Consider the following 18,057-nt stretch of genomic DNA (forward strand, 5'->3'; position numbering starts at 1 on the left):
GAGAAAACTCACCCTTTCACACCTTACACACTCTAGACTTAGAGTCTAGGAATATACCCCACATGCAAACCATAAAAACATAACAAGAAGGTTCCAAATATAACCTATAAATACATTAAATATATTCATACGTGAAACACAGCAAGGAACCAAAAACATGCACACTTCACATCCACCACAAGCTTTGAAATACCCATAATACATACTTTGCACATGATAATGGTTACACCCTTTACATGCAATGTCAAAATACAACTCATGCAAGCATCTCATCTTTCATATATAGCATGACTTTGAACCAAACCCCACCCTTCACAATATATATATATATATATATATATATATATATATATATATATATATATATATATATATATATATATATATATATATATATTCATGGTTCTCCCTTCATATACAACAACAAAACATATACCCATGCGAACCCCATCAAGTACTCATGCGAACCCCATATAGTACCCATGACTGTTAGAGATTGAAACTAACCCTCACCCCATGCAAAACATATTTCACAGTTATACCCTTTACATGCAACAACCAACATATTCCTTAGTCACTCTTCTTACATGCAACAACAAAGCAAAAACCCATGCAAATACCATACAATTATTTGTTAAAAAGATTTTTAGTCACATTAAAGTCAATAAACCTAAATTCCCCGCAATATAGGGCAACCTAGGGTCTAATGGAAGGACTTGACTAACTTAAGTTCAAAATTGTAGAATTAAAACCTAATTACTATTTATTAAAAGCTAGGTGGGGAAATGAAATCTAAATAAAGAAACTAAAAGAATGAATAAATCTAAGTAAAACTAATGAATGAATGAAAAAAAAAACAATGCATGATATTTATCCTATACTAATATAACTAACATAATCTGGACTAATAGAAAACAAAATCTAAACTTAGAATTCAATTTACACAATGTAGTGAACAATGAATGAAACAAATTTAACACTATAAAATTGTAATTGTAAAATAAAAGAAGATAAAAGAAACTGTCATCAATCAATTAATAGCACCCAGAAACATAATTAAAAGTTAATCCTAATTACATATCAAACAACTCAGAAAAGATTTAAGACAAGAAGAGATAAAGGTTAAGCATAAATTAATTATTGAATTAAACCTGAATCTTTAAAGCAATCCATGAACTCAAGAAGACATCTTCAAAAGTTAGGCTTTGGGCTCCTATAATATCTAACCTAGACACTAGTGATGTGCATGACTTTCTTTAAGTCTCAAGCCAAATTCAATTACAAAAATGTATTTACCAATACTCTAACACATCTAAAATGCCTAAACAAATTTCCTACTTACACTCTATCAGTTAAAGAAACAAAATAAATGAACTTCAAAAGAAATAGGCATTGGGGAACGCTACTGGAATTGAACAAAACAGCAACACATATTCAAGATTCATTAACACTATTCCTAGACTAAAATCATAACAAGAAGAAACAAAATTAAAACCAATCAAATATTTCTAATCCTAAGTAAAGGAAACCAACATAACTCAAATACAAGAACATATATGAATTTAATCATATTTTATTAATAATATTATTGTAAAACCCCAGAAAATGGTGTTTTAGAAGTGGTGGTAGTCTAAAAATAGTGAGACTCGATTATTTTAATATTAAACGATTTTATTATAAATAATTTTGTTATAAACGAGTTTCATTATTTAAAAATGTATCATCTCTCTAAAAACCACTTTTCTAGAGTTCTCTACCTTCTCTCTAAGAGTTCTTGATCTCAAGTCATCTATTTGACGATCAGAAGATGCCTAGACGACCACGGCATCAAGGCCTTCAAATCCAACCGATCAATTTGTTGATTAGAGCAAGTAAGTTTTCATCCCTTTTTCTTGGTATTTTCTTGATCCTTGATCATGCAAAGAAATCTGGTTGCATGTGTCAAGTGGTTTCCTTCTTCAACTCTTGACTTCTATTAGGTCCTGAGGTTGGTTTCCTATCACCAATCAGTGAGTTGTATGTTTTTGTAGAATTTCCTTGCGGTACAAGCAAACTGTCGGGGTTTCTTTGAGCTGTGCTTTTGATCAGAGGTAAGGGAAGCTAGTTGATCACTTTTAAATTTTATGCTTGCCGTGAAAATGCATGGTATGAGAATATCAAACTGTTTGAAATGTGAATGCAATTGGTGTTCTTGATAAATTTGGGATTTTATGAATTTAATGAATGGTATGATAATGAGTAGTGGAAATGAAGGTAGAACCTGTTTCATGTATGTTTATGATGCTGTAATTTGATGTTGGTGAAGTGAATTGGGATAATTGGACTGTTGAAGAAAAAGGGTAATATAAGTTGAAGATGAATTTGTAAAAATTGGGGTTTAGTATGGAGAATTTGTGAGCAAGGGTGGATGAACTGAATTACTGCATTAGAGGTTAGTTATGAGATGTTTAGAGGCAGGTTTTATACTTTGGAAGTGGTAGAAATATGAGTTGTAGGTAGGTAAAGGGGATGGAGTAGAGTTCTACTTGTGTTAGAACTCAAATTGTTGGAAGTGAGATAGTGAAAACTTGAATTTGAAGTTCTGTGTGCAAATGGTCAGTTTGGACAGTCGTGGTAAGTCATTTGGGACTTGCTAAAGTCTCCAAGTCACTTGGAATTGTGTCACAAAGGGTAGAATTCAATTTGGGTCTCTAAGATGAGTTTTTGTAAGTTTTTGGGTGATATCTTGAGGTTACATGTTTAGATTGATGTTAGAAGAGTTTAGACGCACTTGGTAGAGTATATTTGGGTGTATAACACAATCTAGGGTGATATCTGCCTAGTGATTTGCATAGCGTATCTGGGCACTGAGCGCCTGGTGTTGGTCTGAGATTAATGCCAAGTTTATTCGAATAGCGAAAGGGGACGCATAGCGAGTGTTTGAGGGGTCTGGACCACTGTCTAGACTTTTGCATAGCGAATTTGGGGCGTTATGCGAGGATTTGGGGTTTGATACCACTAGGAGTTTATTCGCACAACAAGGTGAATCGCTGTGCGAGAAATCTCTGGATTCGCCATGCGAGAGAGTGCGCTGAGCGAATAGTCCAGGTTTTAGTTCACTCTTTTCTTTTTAGTCTTAAGTTGATCTGAATGAATTGTTGAGTGCATTATGAAGTATGTTTGAGTTTGTCTTATAGTATATGATTGATCATGTTATGAGTTATGTTCCAAAGTAAAAGTATGTGATTTCAAAGTATGGTTGATGGACGTAATTCCATAATCCTCAAGGAGAGGTTATATGGTGGTGTCCTATATAGTGACCCAAAGTGAAGTCTCTTATTGAGGTTCAAGTATGTTTAGAATGAATGTAGGAGCTCAGTCTTGGGGGTTATCCTGAAACTCCAATGGTCTTTCATTCTCAAGTAGAGAGGATTGATCCATGTCGTGAGGAGTAGCAGGAGGTCTTAGTCTTGGGAGCTTCTAGTATGCTCCAAGGCGTGGTACGGACTAACCTCGTGAGTGTGGTAGGATGAAACCCATTGGCAACGACTTTGCAAAGCAGTAGAAACCACCATGAGTGCATAACCCGCCATAGCTCGACAATCATTCTAAGTCCGGACAGTCGATTTAGGTCTTTGCATGTTAAGATGTTTGGATTGGATTAAATTATATATGATTCTTATGTGAAATGCTTTAAACTTATGATGTATTGTTTTATATCTAGCTTACCCTTGTTTTTCTATGGTTTGTCTTTGTATTGTTGTTTCTTTTTTGCGATGATCACCTTAATGATGTGAGCTTAGGGATGCATTCTTTTCAGTTGAAGCAACTAAAGGTGGGAAGTGAAGCTTATAGTATAGATAGTTATTTTTGTTCTTCAGGTGAAATTTTTTAATTCACCAAATCTGTAATTCTTGTTCTATCATTATACATGTAATGTTCAGTTTAGTAGTTTTATATCACTAAATATGGGATGTTACTATTATAACTTATTACTCTAATTATAATTGTTAGTATTTAATTTTATTAAAATATATTATTTTTATAATATTAATATTACACACACATATATATATATATATATGTATGTTCTCCTGAAATAATAATGTATCTCTAATTAATCGTACATGAACTCCCGTGCCATAAATTCCAAACCTATAATTTTATTTATTATATTAAAAATGTTTGACAAATTAACTAATAAATTACGTGGTAAATAAATATTAAATGGTATAAAAAAATAACTACTTAATTTTATTATATAATTGAAAGTTATGTGTTTAATAAAAAAAGTATATTATCATGTTACTATAATTTTATGTTTTTAAAATAATAAAATTTTATTTAACTTTTTTAATACTTTTATTAAGTTTTAAACTTGCACATATTTTAAAATGAGTTGAATATATTCTTTACAATTTTTATCGGCTATAATTTTCACATACCGTTATGTAGTACTTTAATTTAAAATGTTTTTTTTAATTTGAGTTGTGTAAAAGAATTAAAAATAACACACTAATTATTAAAATAATGTACTAATTAGTTACATTCATGAGATTAAAATATTTTATTATATGTCAAATGAAATTAAAAAAAAATACAAAGATAATAAAAATTATGAAATAGTTTATGCTATTTATGAATTATAAAATGTAAGATTTAATATGTTTTTAGTCCCTCAACTATAATGTGATTTTAGATTTTGTCCCTCTTTCAAACTTTGGTACACTTTGATCATTGGCTTTAAAGAAACTATAATTTTTCGTCCTCCAAAATCAACGTGTTAAAATTAGGCTAAGTTGGCTAACGGTGTGCCACATCATTTTTTCTTTTTCTGACACTGAGTCAATCTTTCCATGCTTCTCTCCCTCCCTCTCCTTCCTTGCATCTTCATGTCGAGCTTTTGACAACGGTATAAATCCTCTCGAGTAGGAAGCATAGTGTTCCCTAACAAACATAATACCCTTTCCCCACCAATTTTCCTTGATTCAGTATAAATCCCTTGAGAGGAGATTGAAAGCTTAGAATGGCTGGGCCATAAACGAAACCTAGGATTTCTATCAAATGCATTGTCCATAAATTACCATCTCTAGCAATGCCAATCACCATGAAACCATTGATAGGAATTGACTTCTTCAAGCGGTGGTCAAGATCAACATCTGAAACCAAAAAGAGACCAAGTTCATTGAAGCACGATCTTCAAACAAGGTTCCAAGAGATTTGCTTGCATCAAATGGCATTATGGGAAACTTACCCCCATCCTGCCTCCAATCCCCATTCACAAAAGAAAACCCTCCTTTCATACCAGTAACACTATATTCATATCTCAATTCATATGAAGCAGACAACATAGATGCACACTGTTTCTGAACTTCACCCATGCGATCATACTTATAAGTCACCCGGGGGTTCCTATCAAAACTATACATTTCCTCTAGGAAACGTGAATTTGCAAGAACATGAACCACCAACAGATCACGAATACCCCAAAGGATAATAATGGTTGAAAATAGAAACTTCATGATTATTGGTGATGAAAGTTTATCACTTTTCTTGACAAATCCCGAAAACTAAATGACCCAAATGGTGTTTTTGCCAAAATTGAAACACAAAGAGCGATCTTCGACGTGGAAGACGACAACCAGGGATGTGACGGAGACGGAGGTTTACGCTGGTTATGGTCGACGAGGTTGTGGCGGTCGTCCTCCTCGTTAGAGGAGGAGTCCATGTGCATTAGTATGTTGTTGGCCACGATGGCGACTGAGTTGGGGACGAGTGAACAAAGTGAGTCGAAATGGGGTGTGTCAGTTGTGCGTGGCAGTGTGCGATGATACACCATAAAACGTGTGTGTGCTTGCGTGGAAGAGATGCCAACATGTGTGTATGGACAAGGATGGAGATAAGCGGCGTCAAGATACAAGGAAGGAGACGGAGGGAGAGAAGCAGGGAAAGATTGACTCGTGTCACAAAAAGAAAAAATGATGTGGCACACCGTTAGCCCAACTCATCCTAATTTTAACGGCGTTAGTTTTGAAGGATGACATTATATTTTCCTACAAGGATCAAAGTATACCAAAGTTTGAAAGAGGGACTAAATCTAAAGTCGCATGATAGTTGAGAGACTAAAAACATATTTAACCCTAAAATGTATCTAATAACTTATAATTTAATTTAATCTTTTATAACTTAAAATTAAAAGCTCAAAATATTTACCACTTTTGTTTACTCGCCAAACTAATTAAGTTATCATTTAAACAAGCTAGTGAGAAAGTGACTCTTTGTCACTTTATTATCATCATTTTACTATTTAGTTTTTCTAACGTATTCTATTATTTCTTTAGTTTTCACACATTATTTGTTAATCGTGTAACAAAAGGACGAGAAATGGTATAAAACTACGCGGTGTTATTGTAATGTTGGGTGTTCTTTCAATTTCATCCCCACCTTCAAAATTATAAATATAATTTCAACCTTTTATTAAATTAATTTTTTTTTCTCTTTTCATTCACTACACCCTTTTATTTTTTTAATTGGTTTTCAAAAGCCAGTTAAAAATTCAAATATTTAAAAGTTAAGATACATTTTCTCCTTAATCGATTTTCGAAAGTTGACGAAATAACAAACAAATATACTTCAAAATATGTTTAACAAAGAAAATATAGATTTATTATTTACGTTTAAAAAGATATATTATATTTAAAATAACAAATAATAAATTTTGAAAAATCAAAATAAAACAAATAAAAACAGAAAAAAAAACAATTAACAAAATTTAACAAATTTTCAAATAAAAAATAACAACCAAATAAAAAATATGTTTTTGCTTAAAATTATATTGATTTTTGTTATTTGTTTATGATTGTTTAATTTAATTTTAGTTGTTTTTTTTAAATATTATAATTGTATTTGGTTGTAATTTTTATTTAAATTTTGTTAATTGTTTTTTTCTTTGTTTTATTTAGATTTTTCAAAATTTATTATTTGTTATTTTAAATTTAATACGTTTTTTTCTTAAATATAAATATATTTATGGAATAAACGAAGTTGGTTAAACGTATTTTAAAATACGTTTTTTTAACCGACTTTCGAAAATGGATTAAAAGTTCACCTACTTTCCAAGAGAAAATGGTATTTCAAATTTTAAATAGATGAATTCTTAGCCTATTATGGAATAAAAGGGATGCAGTTAATGAAAAGAGAAGAAAAAAAGTAAAAGAGAAAAAGATAATTTAATAAAATATTGAAAGTCATGTTTGTAATTTTAAATATGCATATGAAAGAAAAGAGGTGGTGAAACACCCTGTAATTTTTTACAAAATAATGTCAATTTATCACTTAACAGGATAAAAATAAAAGAATACGATTAGAAAATGTAGGAAAAAAATATAATAATAAAATATACAATTTATTTTGAAATTTTAACAGTTAAACATATGAAAAAAAGGTTAAATGAAAGAAATTCGAAAAATAATTTAGATAAGAGAATGTACTACTAAATATATATTCTTTCTTTATGCACATACGTAATTAGAATTAGAAATATAACATATGCAATTTATTAAAACAAAGGTGTTTAAATGTAGGAATAGAAAATACATTCAACAATGACTAAATTCATACGTATCGAACTCTCTCGCGTTTAGAACTTCATCGTATTAACGGAGACTCAGGTTGACACATTTAATTATCAGATTTCATAATATTTATTTAAAAATTTAATATTTTAAAAGTATTTTTACTTAGTAAAAATAAAGAAATTTACTATAAACAATAAATTGTAATTAGATAATATCGTGAAGTTAAAATATAGTTGAAAAAAAAAAATCCAAAAGCTGAGAAAACAAATAAAGCAACGTGAGCGATTTGATCAAAGTGAGAGAAGAAGTGGAGCGAATGAAGTTGAATGAAGTTAAAAGTGAAGAGAGAGTGAGAGAGAAATAGAAAGAGATCTGAAAGAGATGAGCTCGGCGCAGAAGCAGGTGTGGGAAGGGGCCATTCCGCTGCAGATTCATCTCCACGAATCTGAAGTCACAACTCTTCCTCCTCCTCCACCAGCTTTGGTATTCTTCTCGCGCCGCACTCTTCCTATTTCCGTAGGGTTTTTGTATCATCTCATTCAATTAATCGCTTCGTTTCCATTTCGTTTTCGTTTTCAGGTGTTGGCTCCTCGGATAGGTTACTTGCCTCTGTTGATATCGCTCGTGAAGCCTCACTTCAGCACCACGCTTCCCCCTGGACTTGACACCGTTTGGTTTGACTACAAAGGCCTTCCTCTCAAGTGGTGCGATTGCAATACAATGCATTCTCTCGCTGTTTTTCAATTCTCGCATTACACTGATTGTTTTCTTTTTTCTTTTTATTTTTATTGTGCTTTGTGCAGGTTTATACCGACCGGTGTTCTTTTTGATCTTCTGTGCGTGGAGCCGGAGAGACCGTGGAATTTGACGGTAATTACTTTCTGATCTTGTTTTGGTTTTCTGTTTAGTCAATTTGACCTACCCTTTTCTGTTGGAATTACATGTTGTTTCCTCTGTTTAGATTGTTCGGTAGGAAGCGGCTCATTTAGATTTTAATTGCAGGAAACAAGTTTAATACGAGAGTTTAATTTTTAGTGGTCATATACTCCTAGGTTAAAATCGTTTTCTGTACGACTTTAAGGTAGTTGTTGTAAAATTTATTAAACTTATCTTATATGACGATGGTTTATGATTGGATGACATTTATTTTCTCTTGAGTAAAGTGTTTATTGTTCATTTCATATTTTAAATAGAGTTTAATCCGTAGGTTGCTGTTGGTGTTTTTTTTTTGAAAAAGTCTAGCATCCTTTAGGAACTTGTGTTGCTGCCTCATTATATTAATAATTGGGATGATGTGACGATACAGGAATTCCTATTGGATTTCCACTTCAATTCTACCTGCTTGGTGGTGTTTGTTATTGAAGAAACTAAGAAAGAGCCTGAACTAGGGGAAGCAAATAAAATTAGGAGTGCTTAAATAAATTAGGATTGATTTACTACTAACATTTAAGTGGCCCTTGTAGAAATCATCTTTCCACATCTGCAGCTATATTCGATCTTAATCTCTGAACCCTCTGATCGATTTATAGGTACACTTTAGAGGATATCCAAGTAATTTATTGCTTCCTTGTGAAGGTGAAGACAGTGTAAAGTGGAGCTTTATTAACTCACTGAAAGAGGTCAGTTATGTGATATCTGCTTTTTGGTGCCTGCCTTTGTTATGGTACTTGTTTGATTTATAACATGATGCTTTGTGCCAGTTAAGCTTTTCAAAGAAGGTGCTTATGCCCTTATGCCCTCTAACATGCATTTTGTGCTATTTTGATTGATCACGTCAGACTCATATCATATTTGGTTATATGAAGCTTTAAACAGATCTCACCCTAGTCTGACACATGGTTTATTGGTATAGGATAGTAAGGAAAATATTGGAACTTGATGAAATTAAAAACTTGTTGAGGATTTGTTAAGGTAATGGTGGTTTTTTGCTGGATTGGTGTGATGCTTATGGGCCAAGTTAGTGTGTTGTTTGACTGCTATAAAATGTGCTTTAATGATAAAAGTTAATGAATTGATAGGGTTTTCTGGAATATCTTGGATAGAACCTGCCGCTGCTTTCAAATAAGGAGTTCTCTAATCGAAGCTATGATGTTTTCAGTTCCTCCCATACCTTGGAACAACTAATATTATTCACTACTACTCAATATGCATTTGTGATAAAATTAGTAATGTTATAATAAGGGTAGAGATCTTTGAGCTCAGTTGTAGGTCAAAATAGGTATTTTAGTAATAATATGCTAAGGTGATGGGAATTCGGAAGATAAAATCTGAATAAGATGTATTTTATTGGAATGAAGAGACCTCAAGGGCTATTGTAGAAGTAGAAAAAAGAAACTAGAGCCTAAGCTCCTCAGAGAGAATATTCTTTTCCCTTCAAAGTACTTAATAAACTATGAATTTCCCAACAGACCCCTTATTATTCTCTCTGCTTACTATATTCCCCTTTTATCACATGATGTTAGGTTCCTTTATTCAAGGAACCGAACAGCAGCTCTATGCTCACACACACACTCACAGTATAAAAGAAACATGTATGTATATGTATTTCTATTTCCTCTGTAATGTGTAGAAAAGAAAATACAAGTATCAATCTCTCTCCCAAAGAAGCCTCCCTTCCTCCACTGGCCAAGAGGTCCAGTATAAATCCCAAAATAATATCTATCCCCTCTCCCCCATTCTGTTTATTATTTATACTCTCTCTCTTCTAACAAACTAACCTCCTTACATACATCTTTAATTGTCTAACACATGATCCCCCATTGCCCTCTACTTTCAACCTCAGCTAACTGGCTCTCCAAGTCCCTTCTTATTCCTTCTAGAATAAACCCACCATATTGTGTGCCTTTTCTGACTGCCAACAACTTATTTCGCGTGCTAATAAAGTCACTGGCTATGTTTTGCTGCCAAACCTTAATCTCGAAGTTATACTAGAATCTGAAAGAAGCCGCAGTTAGTGCACTAACTTGCCGAGCAGTGGGTATTCCAGCTAAAGTTTAAGTGTAGGACCCTTGGTAGGGAAGTGGGATACTGCATTTGTTCAACTTTAAGTCCCCAAAACTTATTATCTGTGTCCCATCGGCAATGCATCATGTTAAATTTTCGTTGCCACTACCTGAATTTTAATTTTGCTGCAGGCTGCGTATGTAATAAATGGGAATAGCAAAAATGTCATGAACATGTCTCAACCTGATCAGGTGGAGCTCTGGGACTCTGTTTTAAAAGGTACTGTTGTTAATTACCTAAGGTATTCTGTTTTTCTTGGGATTCCCATGTGTGATTTTATATTCTACCAGTAAAATGTTGGGAGGTGGATGATAAGACTTTTAGATATTTCAATCAAATAGATTGCATGTGAACGTTAAGAAAAATAGGATAAATATAAAATGTAGTACCTGAGTTCTTTTGTTACTGATTGTTAATTGTTGGGAATAGAGAGAGAAAAAGCGAGACTTCATTTGCAATTCTTTTCTGGTTCTCACTTTGATTATGAACCAGATGAGAGAGAATATGATATAAATAATATATAAATAAAAATACTATTTCCTGCTCGTTAAATGTTTCTTTACATTTATGATCCAGTTCCTGTTAATAGTGCAGTTATTTTCAAAGTAGTGTGACTGTGGAGTTACTGACCTACTCTTGTTTGTGTGCTGGTAGTGCTGTGTAAGTTGCCCCATAGTTATTTTGGTGGCAATTTAATATGATTTTAACAAGGTTATTGATAAATCTTCATATTCATTTTATATTTAGTAAACATAAAGGCAAATTGGTTATTTTTAATAGCCTGACCCCACCAATGAATGGTTGCATTATTCCCTTCGTTTTTCTTCTGGTGGTGAATGAGGCAGTGCAAGCTAAGCTTTGTAACTTTCAGGAATCTAATTAAGGTCACTAATGTAATCTGTGTTGTATTAGAATTGAACCCGACGTTATTATTTATCAAGCTTGAGGCTGGTTTGTTTGGGATAGCCAAGGGTTGTTCAATGAAGCTTGGTTTATTTGTTTTTTCTTTTTTTTTTTCAGCAAGAGGTTTCACTTGTGAATAGGCCAAACTCGGATACCTCATCTGAAACATTAAGAGTGTGTGATGTACATTGAATTACAGTTCAAGCTTTCGTTTTGTCTAGTGTTTGGTGATTGATGTACAACATTGGGAATTTGGTGGTTTGTTTTATGCATATAAATATTAGAAAGAACAATGTTAATTTAAATATACACAAGTGCTATATAGTGTTTATTTTCCATTATGAAAAGGCACAATATATTTTATAATTATTTTAAGAGCTATCATTTAATTATTTTTTATGTTCTATTTTTTTTATTATATTATATAGTGAGAAGTGTTATTAACACACTTTCTCATACATTCTTACTAGCAGTTTCCTTGTAATTGTAACATGTTGAAATCTACAACAATTAGCCGAGCTTCATTAAATAAGATGTGAGATCCACAAAATGCTGGGTTTTCCGATAAATTTTGACCAATGAGAGAGTGTATTCCTAGCATTTATTCTTGTACAATATTAAAAGTACGTTATAATTTGATAACTTAGTATTACAGTGAATGCTGATATAATTGTCACATTATTCTGATGCCGGTGGTAAAAAATGAGCAAGGGAAAATTGTTGAATATTTTGAGTGTTCATCCATCATTTGTGCGGTTGCATTTGTGTTTTGGTTGGTTATCAGTGTGGGAGTGGATGGGGTGGGTTACAACATCAAGGGAAAAAGGGAATTTGATCTCTTTACCTTCTGTCCAGTATTTCATCTTTTCTCTTGTTTAAAATTAAACCACGGGACAAGTTTTTTTGTGCTGTTCTTTCCTTCATCTTTTAGCAAATCAAACATGTTCTATCTTTATTGGCATACAAACAGTCATAAACATTAAACATGTAAAATTCTTTTTTTCTCAAGGATCTTTTCCAGAGTAGAATTAGTTGTTTGATTACCTTAGTTATTTTATCCCTCTGTTTTTATTTTGGGAATGAAAAATATTTAAGACAGTTGAACATACACTTCCGAAAGCTAGTTCCAATTTTCAATGTATAACCAATCTCAAATTTGAACGAATGCTATTCTACCCTAAGATTCATAAAAGATAGGATAGACAAAGTGTAGTGTAACGTTAAAGTGCAGAAAGGAACAAGGGTTCCATCTGCCGTTGGTAATTTATGGAGAAATTGTTTTGTTGCCCTTTGATCTTTAGACTTGTTTCAACAGTCAGTACTCATATGCATTGCAGGTAATTTAGAAACTTATCGGGGGGTGGCATCTAAGCTTAAGCTTGGAACCTCTGAAGATGAATATACGGAAAATGTTAGCTCAGTCTTGATTAAATCTCCACAAAGTACAGGGGACACTGATGTTACTGGACAAGTTAAGACCGGTGAGCAACATGAACTAGTTTGTGTGCCAATTTGGCTGGCTGTGTTTTTTCCTCTTTTATGGAAGATTTCATGTCTACACCCTCCATTCTTTTTGATAATATTTCTTTCTTTTTCTATAAAAGAATATTCTTATTATCTGTAAATTCAAAATTCCTAGCACAGGCGAGGAGTCTCTAAACATTTACAAGTGGATTAAACCAATTCTGAGTGCGTTATGGGCTCTCAACTTGCCCTTTTAAAAATGATATCTGTATGGTGTGATCATATGTAAAGTTTTGAGAGTTATCACTTAGGCTACTTATTTTACTTGATTCTTTCTTATTTTTATTTTACTTTCTAATTGTACTTAAAACTGTAATACTGCATATTTATCTATTTGTTGACAACGAGCACGTGTATCAATGCCTCTTGATAGATAAACTTATTTTTTGTGGTTAACATCTACAGTCTTTTGTAGGTAGGATTCCTGTTCGTTTATATCTGTGGACAGTCAATGAGGAGTTTGATGATTTTGAAGATGCTCCTCAAATTGATAATTGGGACAAAGTCTCATATATCAATCGTCCTGTTGAGCTTTATAAGGAAGATGGTAAGTCGTGTCTTATAGAGAATCCTCCTTTGTAACTTCTAAGTTGATTGTTTTCTATGATTTTTCTTGTATGGGAATGATCATCATATTAATAGGGCATGATGGCTGATGGTGTCGGGGCAAAATCAGCCATAGTTTTCTGAAGGATGGAGTAGTGGGCAATGGGGAAAGGATAACAGTTGTTAGAAAATAAAAAAATATAGAACACATGAAAGTTAAATAAATGGTCCTAGTATTTTATATCAGGAGCTATAACAAAATATTATATATTTCCCTTTAGGAAAATATAAGCAATCATTAAGTGCAATTTATCAATACTGCGACTAAGGCTCAAACTTAAATATTTATGGATTTAAAATGCAAAAGAATAGAGAACCACAGCTGAGGATTAGCCCGCATGTTGCGTCCTGAGAACTTACCGAAAGTATCATTAATTAAGGTAATATTATATTCTCTTAAAAGATAACCTGTGAAAGGGAAAGCTAAGAGAAGATAATAAAACTCAACTTTCAGTTTCCTTGATTATCAATTCAAACAATCCCCGACCCTGATGACTAACTATCTTGTATCTCAGATTAATGGAAGCAACATGTCTACAATTATTGTATTTGTTAACCAAGTTGCTGCAAACATAAGTTACATCACAAACTTCTTTTTATTTGCAACCAAAACAGTTCATGATTTAATAAAATCTGTCAATTTTTTATTGCCCAAGTAGCAGAAGTGGTAAAGCTCTCCTCTTGGCTAGAGGCATATGAACCTCTGAAGTGCTTGACTTCTATATTGATCGAGTGACAGAGGCTACATTACGGAAATAATAAAACTAAGACGAGCTTACATCTTTTTGAATTGCTAATTTTCAGAAAAAATATGAATAATTTGTGTAATTATGAGATTAGGCTCTAAATTGGTGCATTGAGGGTTATTGCCCACTTTAGAGAATTCACCAGTGGACAAATGATGCGTCCATAGTTAAAAATTGTCAATCAGAATGTCTAAAAACATACTTAAATACTTTTGTTGACATTATATCTTCTTCACGATTTTAGTTATTGCTAAAGAGATTTTTCTCTCTTGTGGAGAATGCACACTGGCCGTAAACATGCGCTAGTTTAGACAATTTGGATACAATGTGGGATAAGAAAATAATTTGACATGACAACTTTTAACCATCATAAGATGCCATATGATGTAACATAGCATACAATATATAAGTTGTATACACTTGAGATTGAAAAGAAATAATTCTTGAGGGCTTGATTGATCCTCTCATAATCTTCTATTTATAAGAATAAATTGATACAAAAGTACATGATAAATAGGGTAGCTCTAAACACAATATAATCATGATAAATAGGGTAACCCTTGACGCAATATAATCATGATAAATAGGGTAACCCTTGACACAATATAATCATGATAAAATAGGATAAAAATCCTAACACTCCCTCTCAAGTTGGAGCATACAAATTGTATGTACCAAGCTTGGAACAAATAAACTCAATCCGATGTCTCTTTAGGAACTTAGAAACTTCGACTTAGAACAAGATGAACGTATACTTCAGACCATCCAAAGAGAATGTCTATAAACCAAATTGGACTCACAATCCAACATAGCCAAAGAGACTCCTCATAAGCTTATGGAGAATAATATTGGACAACCACGAAACTTTATCTAGCACCATGAACCTTCAAGTAGGATGACTTTGACAAAGTTGATTTCCATCAAAAGTGAATGATGAGTGGTAGACAATGACAAACTGCAGAGATTGGATTGCCATCAAGTAAGGATGGGGCCTGCATGGCTAAAAGGGACAAAAATGCAGGGACTGCTATCTTTGACTAGTTGGGGCCTGCAGTGTGGCTGAAAGCGACAAAACTGCAGGGAGTGTCATCTCTGACTAATTGGGGCCTGCAGTGGCTGAAAGCAGGGACTGTCATCTCTGACTAGTTGGGGCCTCTGACTAGTGGCTGAAAACATATTGTAGTGGTTGGAAACATACTCCCCCTCACGACAAACGACGGAAGTGATGACGCCGCCGATGACAAATCGTGAAGGTGGAAGATCATAATAGTCTTCGTTATTCATCAAAGCATCCAAAAACAGATCTGACAAGGGACTGGTGAAATTGTTTGACTAAGATTCTGAATCTTGCCAGAAATAGACTCCCCTCATGCCATGAGTAACCTTCAAACTATGACTTTGGTGTTGAAATTCCTTGGTGTTAACCAACTAAGGAACAATGCTGAAACAGAGGTATAATGCTGAAATAGAGTTTTTTTATTTAGTCGAGCAACGACAGTGACACGGTGTGATTCCGACACCGGAAAGGTGGTGTGTGACAAACAAGCGCCGGAAGCTTATCGGAGAGAAGTCGTGCGTGACAAGATGAGAATGAGGCAACAACTGGGGATGGGTTGTGCTCCTCGAGGCGCACAACACCCCTAACTTCGCCAGAGAAAATGTGACGACGGCAGAGGCGAACGTCGACATATGTGGCGCGCGTGGCGACGCCTGGATGAGAACTAGCCATCTCGCTCAAGGAGGCGATCCAGATCACTAGTCGTCGGACTAAAATGTGGCAGCAGATGACAACGAACGACAATAGACAATGGTCGGCAGCGGACAGCGGCGAACGGTAGTCGGCAGCAGACAACAACAGACGGTGGTCGGCAGCGGACAACTACAAACGGTGGGAAACAACGGACAGTGGCGGACAATGACAAACGGCGTCGGGAACAGAAGTTGATGGTGACAAACTTCTGTGGACAGCTCCTCACGGTGGCGGGCAAAATAGTGCTAGATGGACAACAACAAATGGCACCCGACAACGACAAACGACGTTGGACAACGACAAACAGTGCTTGACAGTTGCAGACAACAACTAAGGTTTAGAGACTAGACAAAAATCAGGACAGGACTGCTCATTGAGGTATTTTAGAAAGATGAAATTTTTAAGGCGCCGGTGACAACAAAGCCGGTGACAACAAAGACAACGTAAGAAGAGACTCAGACAACCTGACTCTGATACCAACTTGAGATTGAAAAGAAATAATTCTTGAGGACTCTAAACACAATATAATCATGATAAATAGGGTAACCTTTGATACAATATAATCATGATAAATAGGGTAACCCTTGACACAATATAATCATGATAAATAGGGTAACCCTTGACACAATATAATCATGATAAAACAGAATAAATATCCTAACATATACATTTATCATAAGAACGCAGATTTCATGTCATGGATGTAACGTGACATGCACATGATGTAACGTAATATACATTAATTACAAGAACACATAGCTTGCTAAACGGTTGATTGCATTTTTGGCTCCTTTATAACGATTGTATGATTCTGGTCTGTTAATAATTTATTGTCCTTCTTAATACCCTCAGGTTCATATTTTTCTGCTCTAATAGTTGATGGTTTTGGACAAATATGGGATATAAAATTATTTGAAAGATTCAAAAGTCAATAATTTTACAAAATCTGGAAGATTTTGTAAAATGTGATATCAGGTTTCAGAAAGCGAGGAAATTTGGGATTTCTTATGTGGGGTGATGTATGATAGTTTTATTGGTCAGTTTTTGTCTAATTATTGTGATATTTTCATCTATAAAGGTACAAAAATTCAAAACATAAAAGTAAAAAATTGTAAAAGGCCAGCCAGTTGTATTCAGAGTGTCTAAATGTGTCTCTCATGGGTATGCCCACTATTGAAGTGTCGATGCATCCTTTGCCATTCCTCTGTCTCTGCTTAAATCGATTGCAATTAATCGAAATTGTTATTTTATTGTTAGGATGATCTTTACTTTTCTGCAATTTAACTGATATATTTGTTTTTTATGTTTGTTGCGTGCAGGTAAATACTTTAGTTTAAATGATGCGGTTAAAAGAATATTACCTGAGTTTTTTCTGGAGAGTTCCTTTGTAATTGAAGGAGATACAGACATTAACCAAAGTGGAGAAGAGGGTGAAAGATCATCTGATCCCGGGTCATCTTGCAACGCAGCTGAGATTGCTGAAATCAAATCTGTTCGTATTCAAGGGATAGAACCGATTTTAGATATACCTTTTTCTTGGGTCGTCAACAACTTGATGAATCCTGAGTATTTTCTTCATATGTGCGTATGCTTAAAAGTTAAGGCCAATGCTGTGCAATAGGGATAAATTTAGTTTTGTTGGGCATACATTTACTAGAAAAAAAAAATCAGAAGGTGCAATTTTTTTTGTATATAAAATGTACAAAACGGTTTCTTATCATATTCATTTCATAATTATTCGATTGCTATTTTCCAGTTCAAAGTGTAGTAATTGTTGACAGATCGATGATTTTTTTAACTCCATTTAATGGTAATATTTCCCTGCAAAATTGGCTGTTTCAGTTCTTGTATTTTCCTTTCTATCCGTGAGTTGGTTGATAGGCATTTGCACAAAATTTTGGTTTGTCCAATTTTTCTGTAGTTGAGCAAAGTATGCCTTTATTTTTGAACTGTTGGTCAATTAATTATG

General features: G+C 33.7%; 1 protein-coding gene across 1 annotated transcript; it reads left to right on the forward strand.

Annotated features, from left to right (window-relative positions):
* The first annotated feature begins 7,846 nt into the window (after positions 1 to 7,846).
* On the forward strand, positions 7,847 to 17,836 carry LOC108338594 (autophagy protein 5). The gene is made up of 8 exons (XM_017575559.2): positions 7,847 to 8,039; positions 8,136 to 8,260; positions 8,360 to 8,426; positions 9,086 to 9,175; positions 10,691 to 10,778; positions 12,800 to 12,943; positions 13,402 to 13,533; positions 17,408 to 17,836. Exons 1-8 carry the CDS (start codon positions 7,938 to 7,940, stop codon positions 17,707 to 17,709), a joined length of 1,050 nt encoding a protein of 349 aa, XP_017431048.1. The 5' UTR covers positions 7,847 to 7,937; the 3' UTR covers positions 17,710 to 17,836.
* The last annotated feature ends 221 nt before the right edge of the window (positions 17,837 to 18,057 follow it).

Source organism: Vigna angularis, chromosome 7 (assembly GCF_016808095.1).
Source record: "Vigna angularis cultivar LongXiaoDou No.4 chromosome 7, ASM1680809v1, whole genome shotgun sequence".
NCBI lineage: Eukaryota > Viridiplantae > Streptophyta > Magnoliopsida > Fabales > Fabaceae > Vigna > Vigna angularis.

What these genes read in the sequence shown, in the direction of transcription:
- LOC108338594 (XM_017575559.2), top strand. Translation starts at nt 7,938, where the DNA reads ATGAGCTCGGCGCAGAAGCAGGTGTGGGAAGGGGCCATTCCGCTGCAG. An exon ending in CTCCTCCTCCACCAGCTTTG is followed by an intron (nt 8,040 to 8,135) that starts GTATTCTTCTCG and finishes TTTCGTTTTCAG; the next exon opens with GTGTTGGCTCCTCGGATAGG. An exon ending in AGAGACCGTGGAATTTGACG is followed by an intron (nt 8,427 to 9,085) that starts GTAATTACTTTC and finishes ATCGATTTATAG; the next exon opens with GTACACTTTAGAGGATATCC.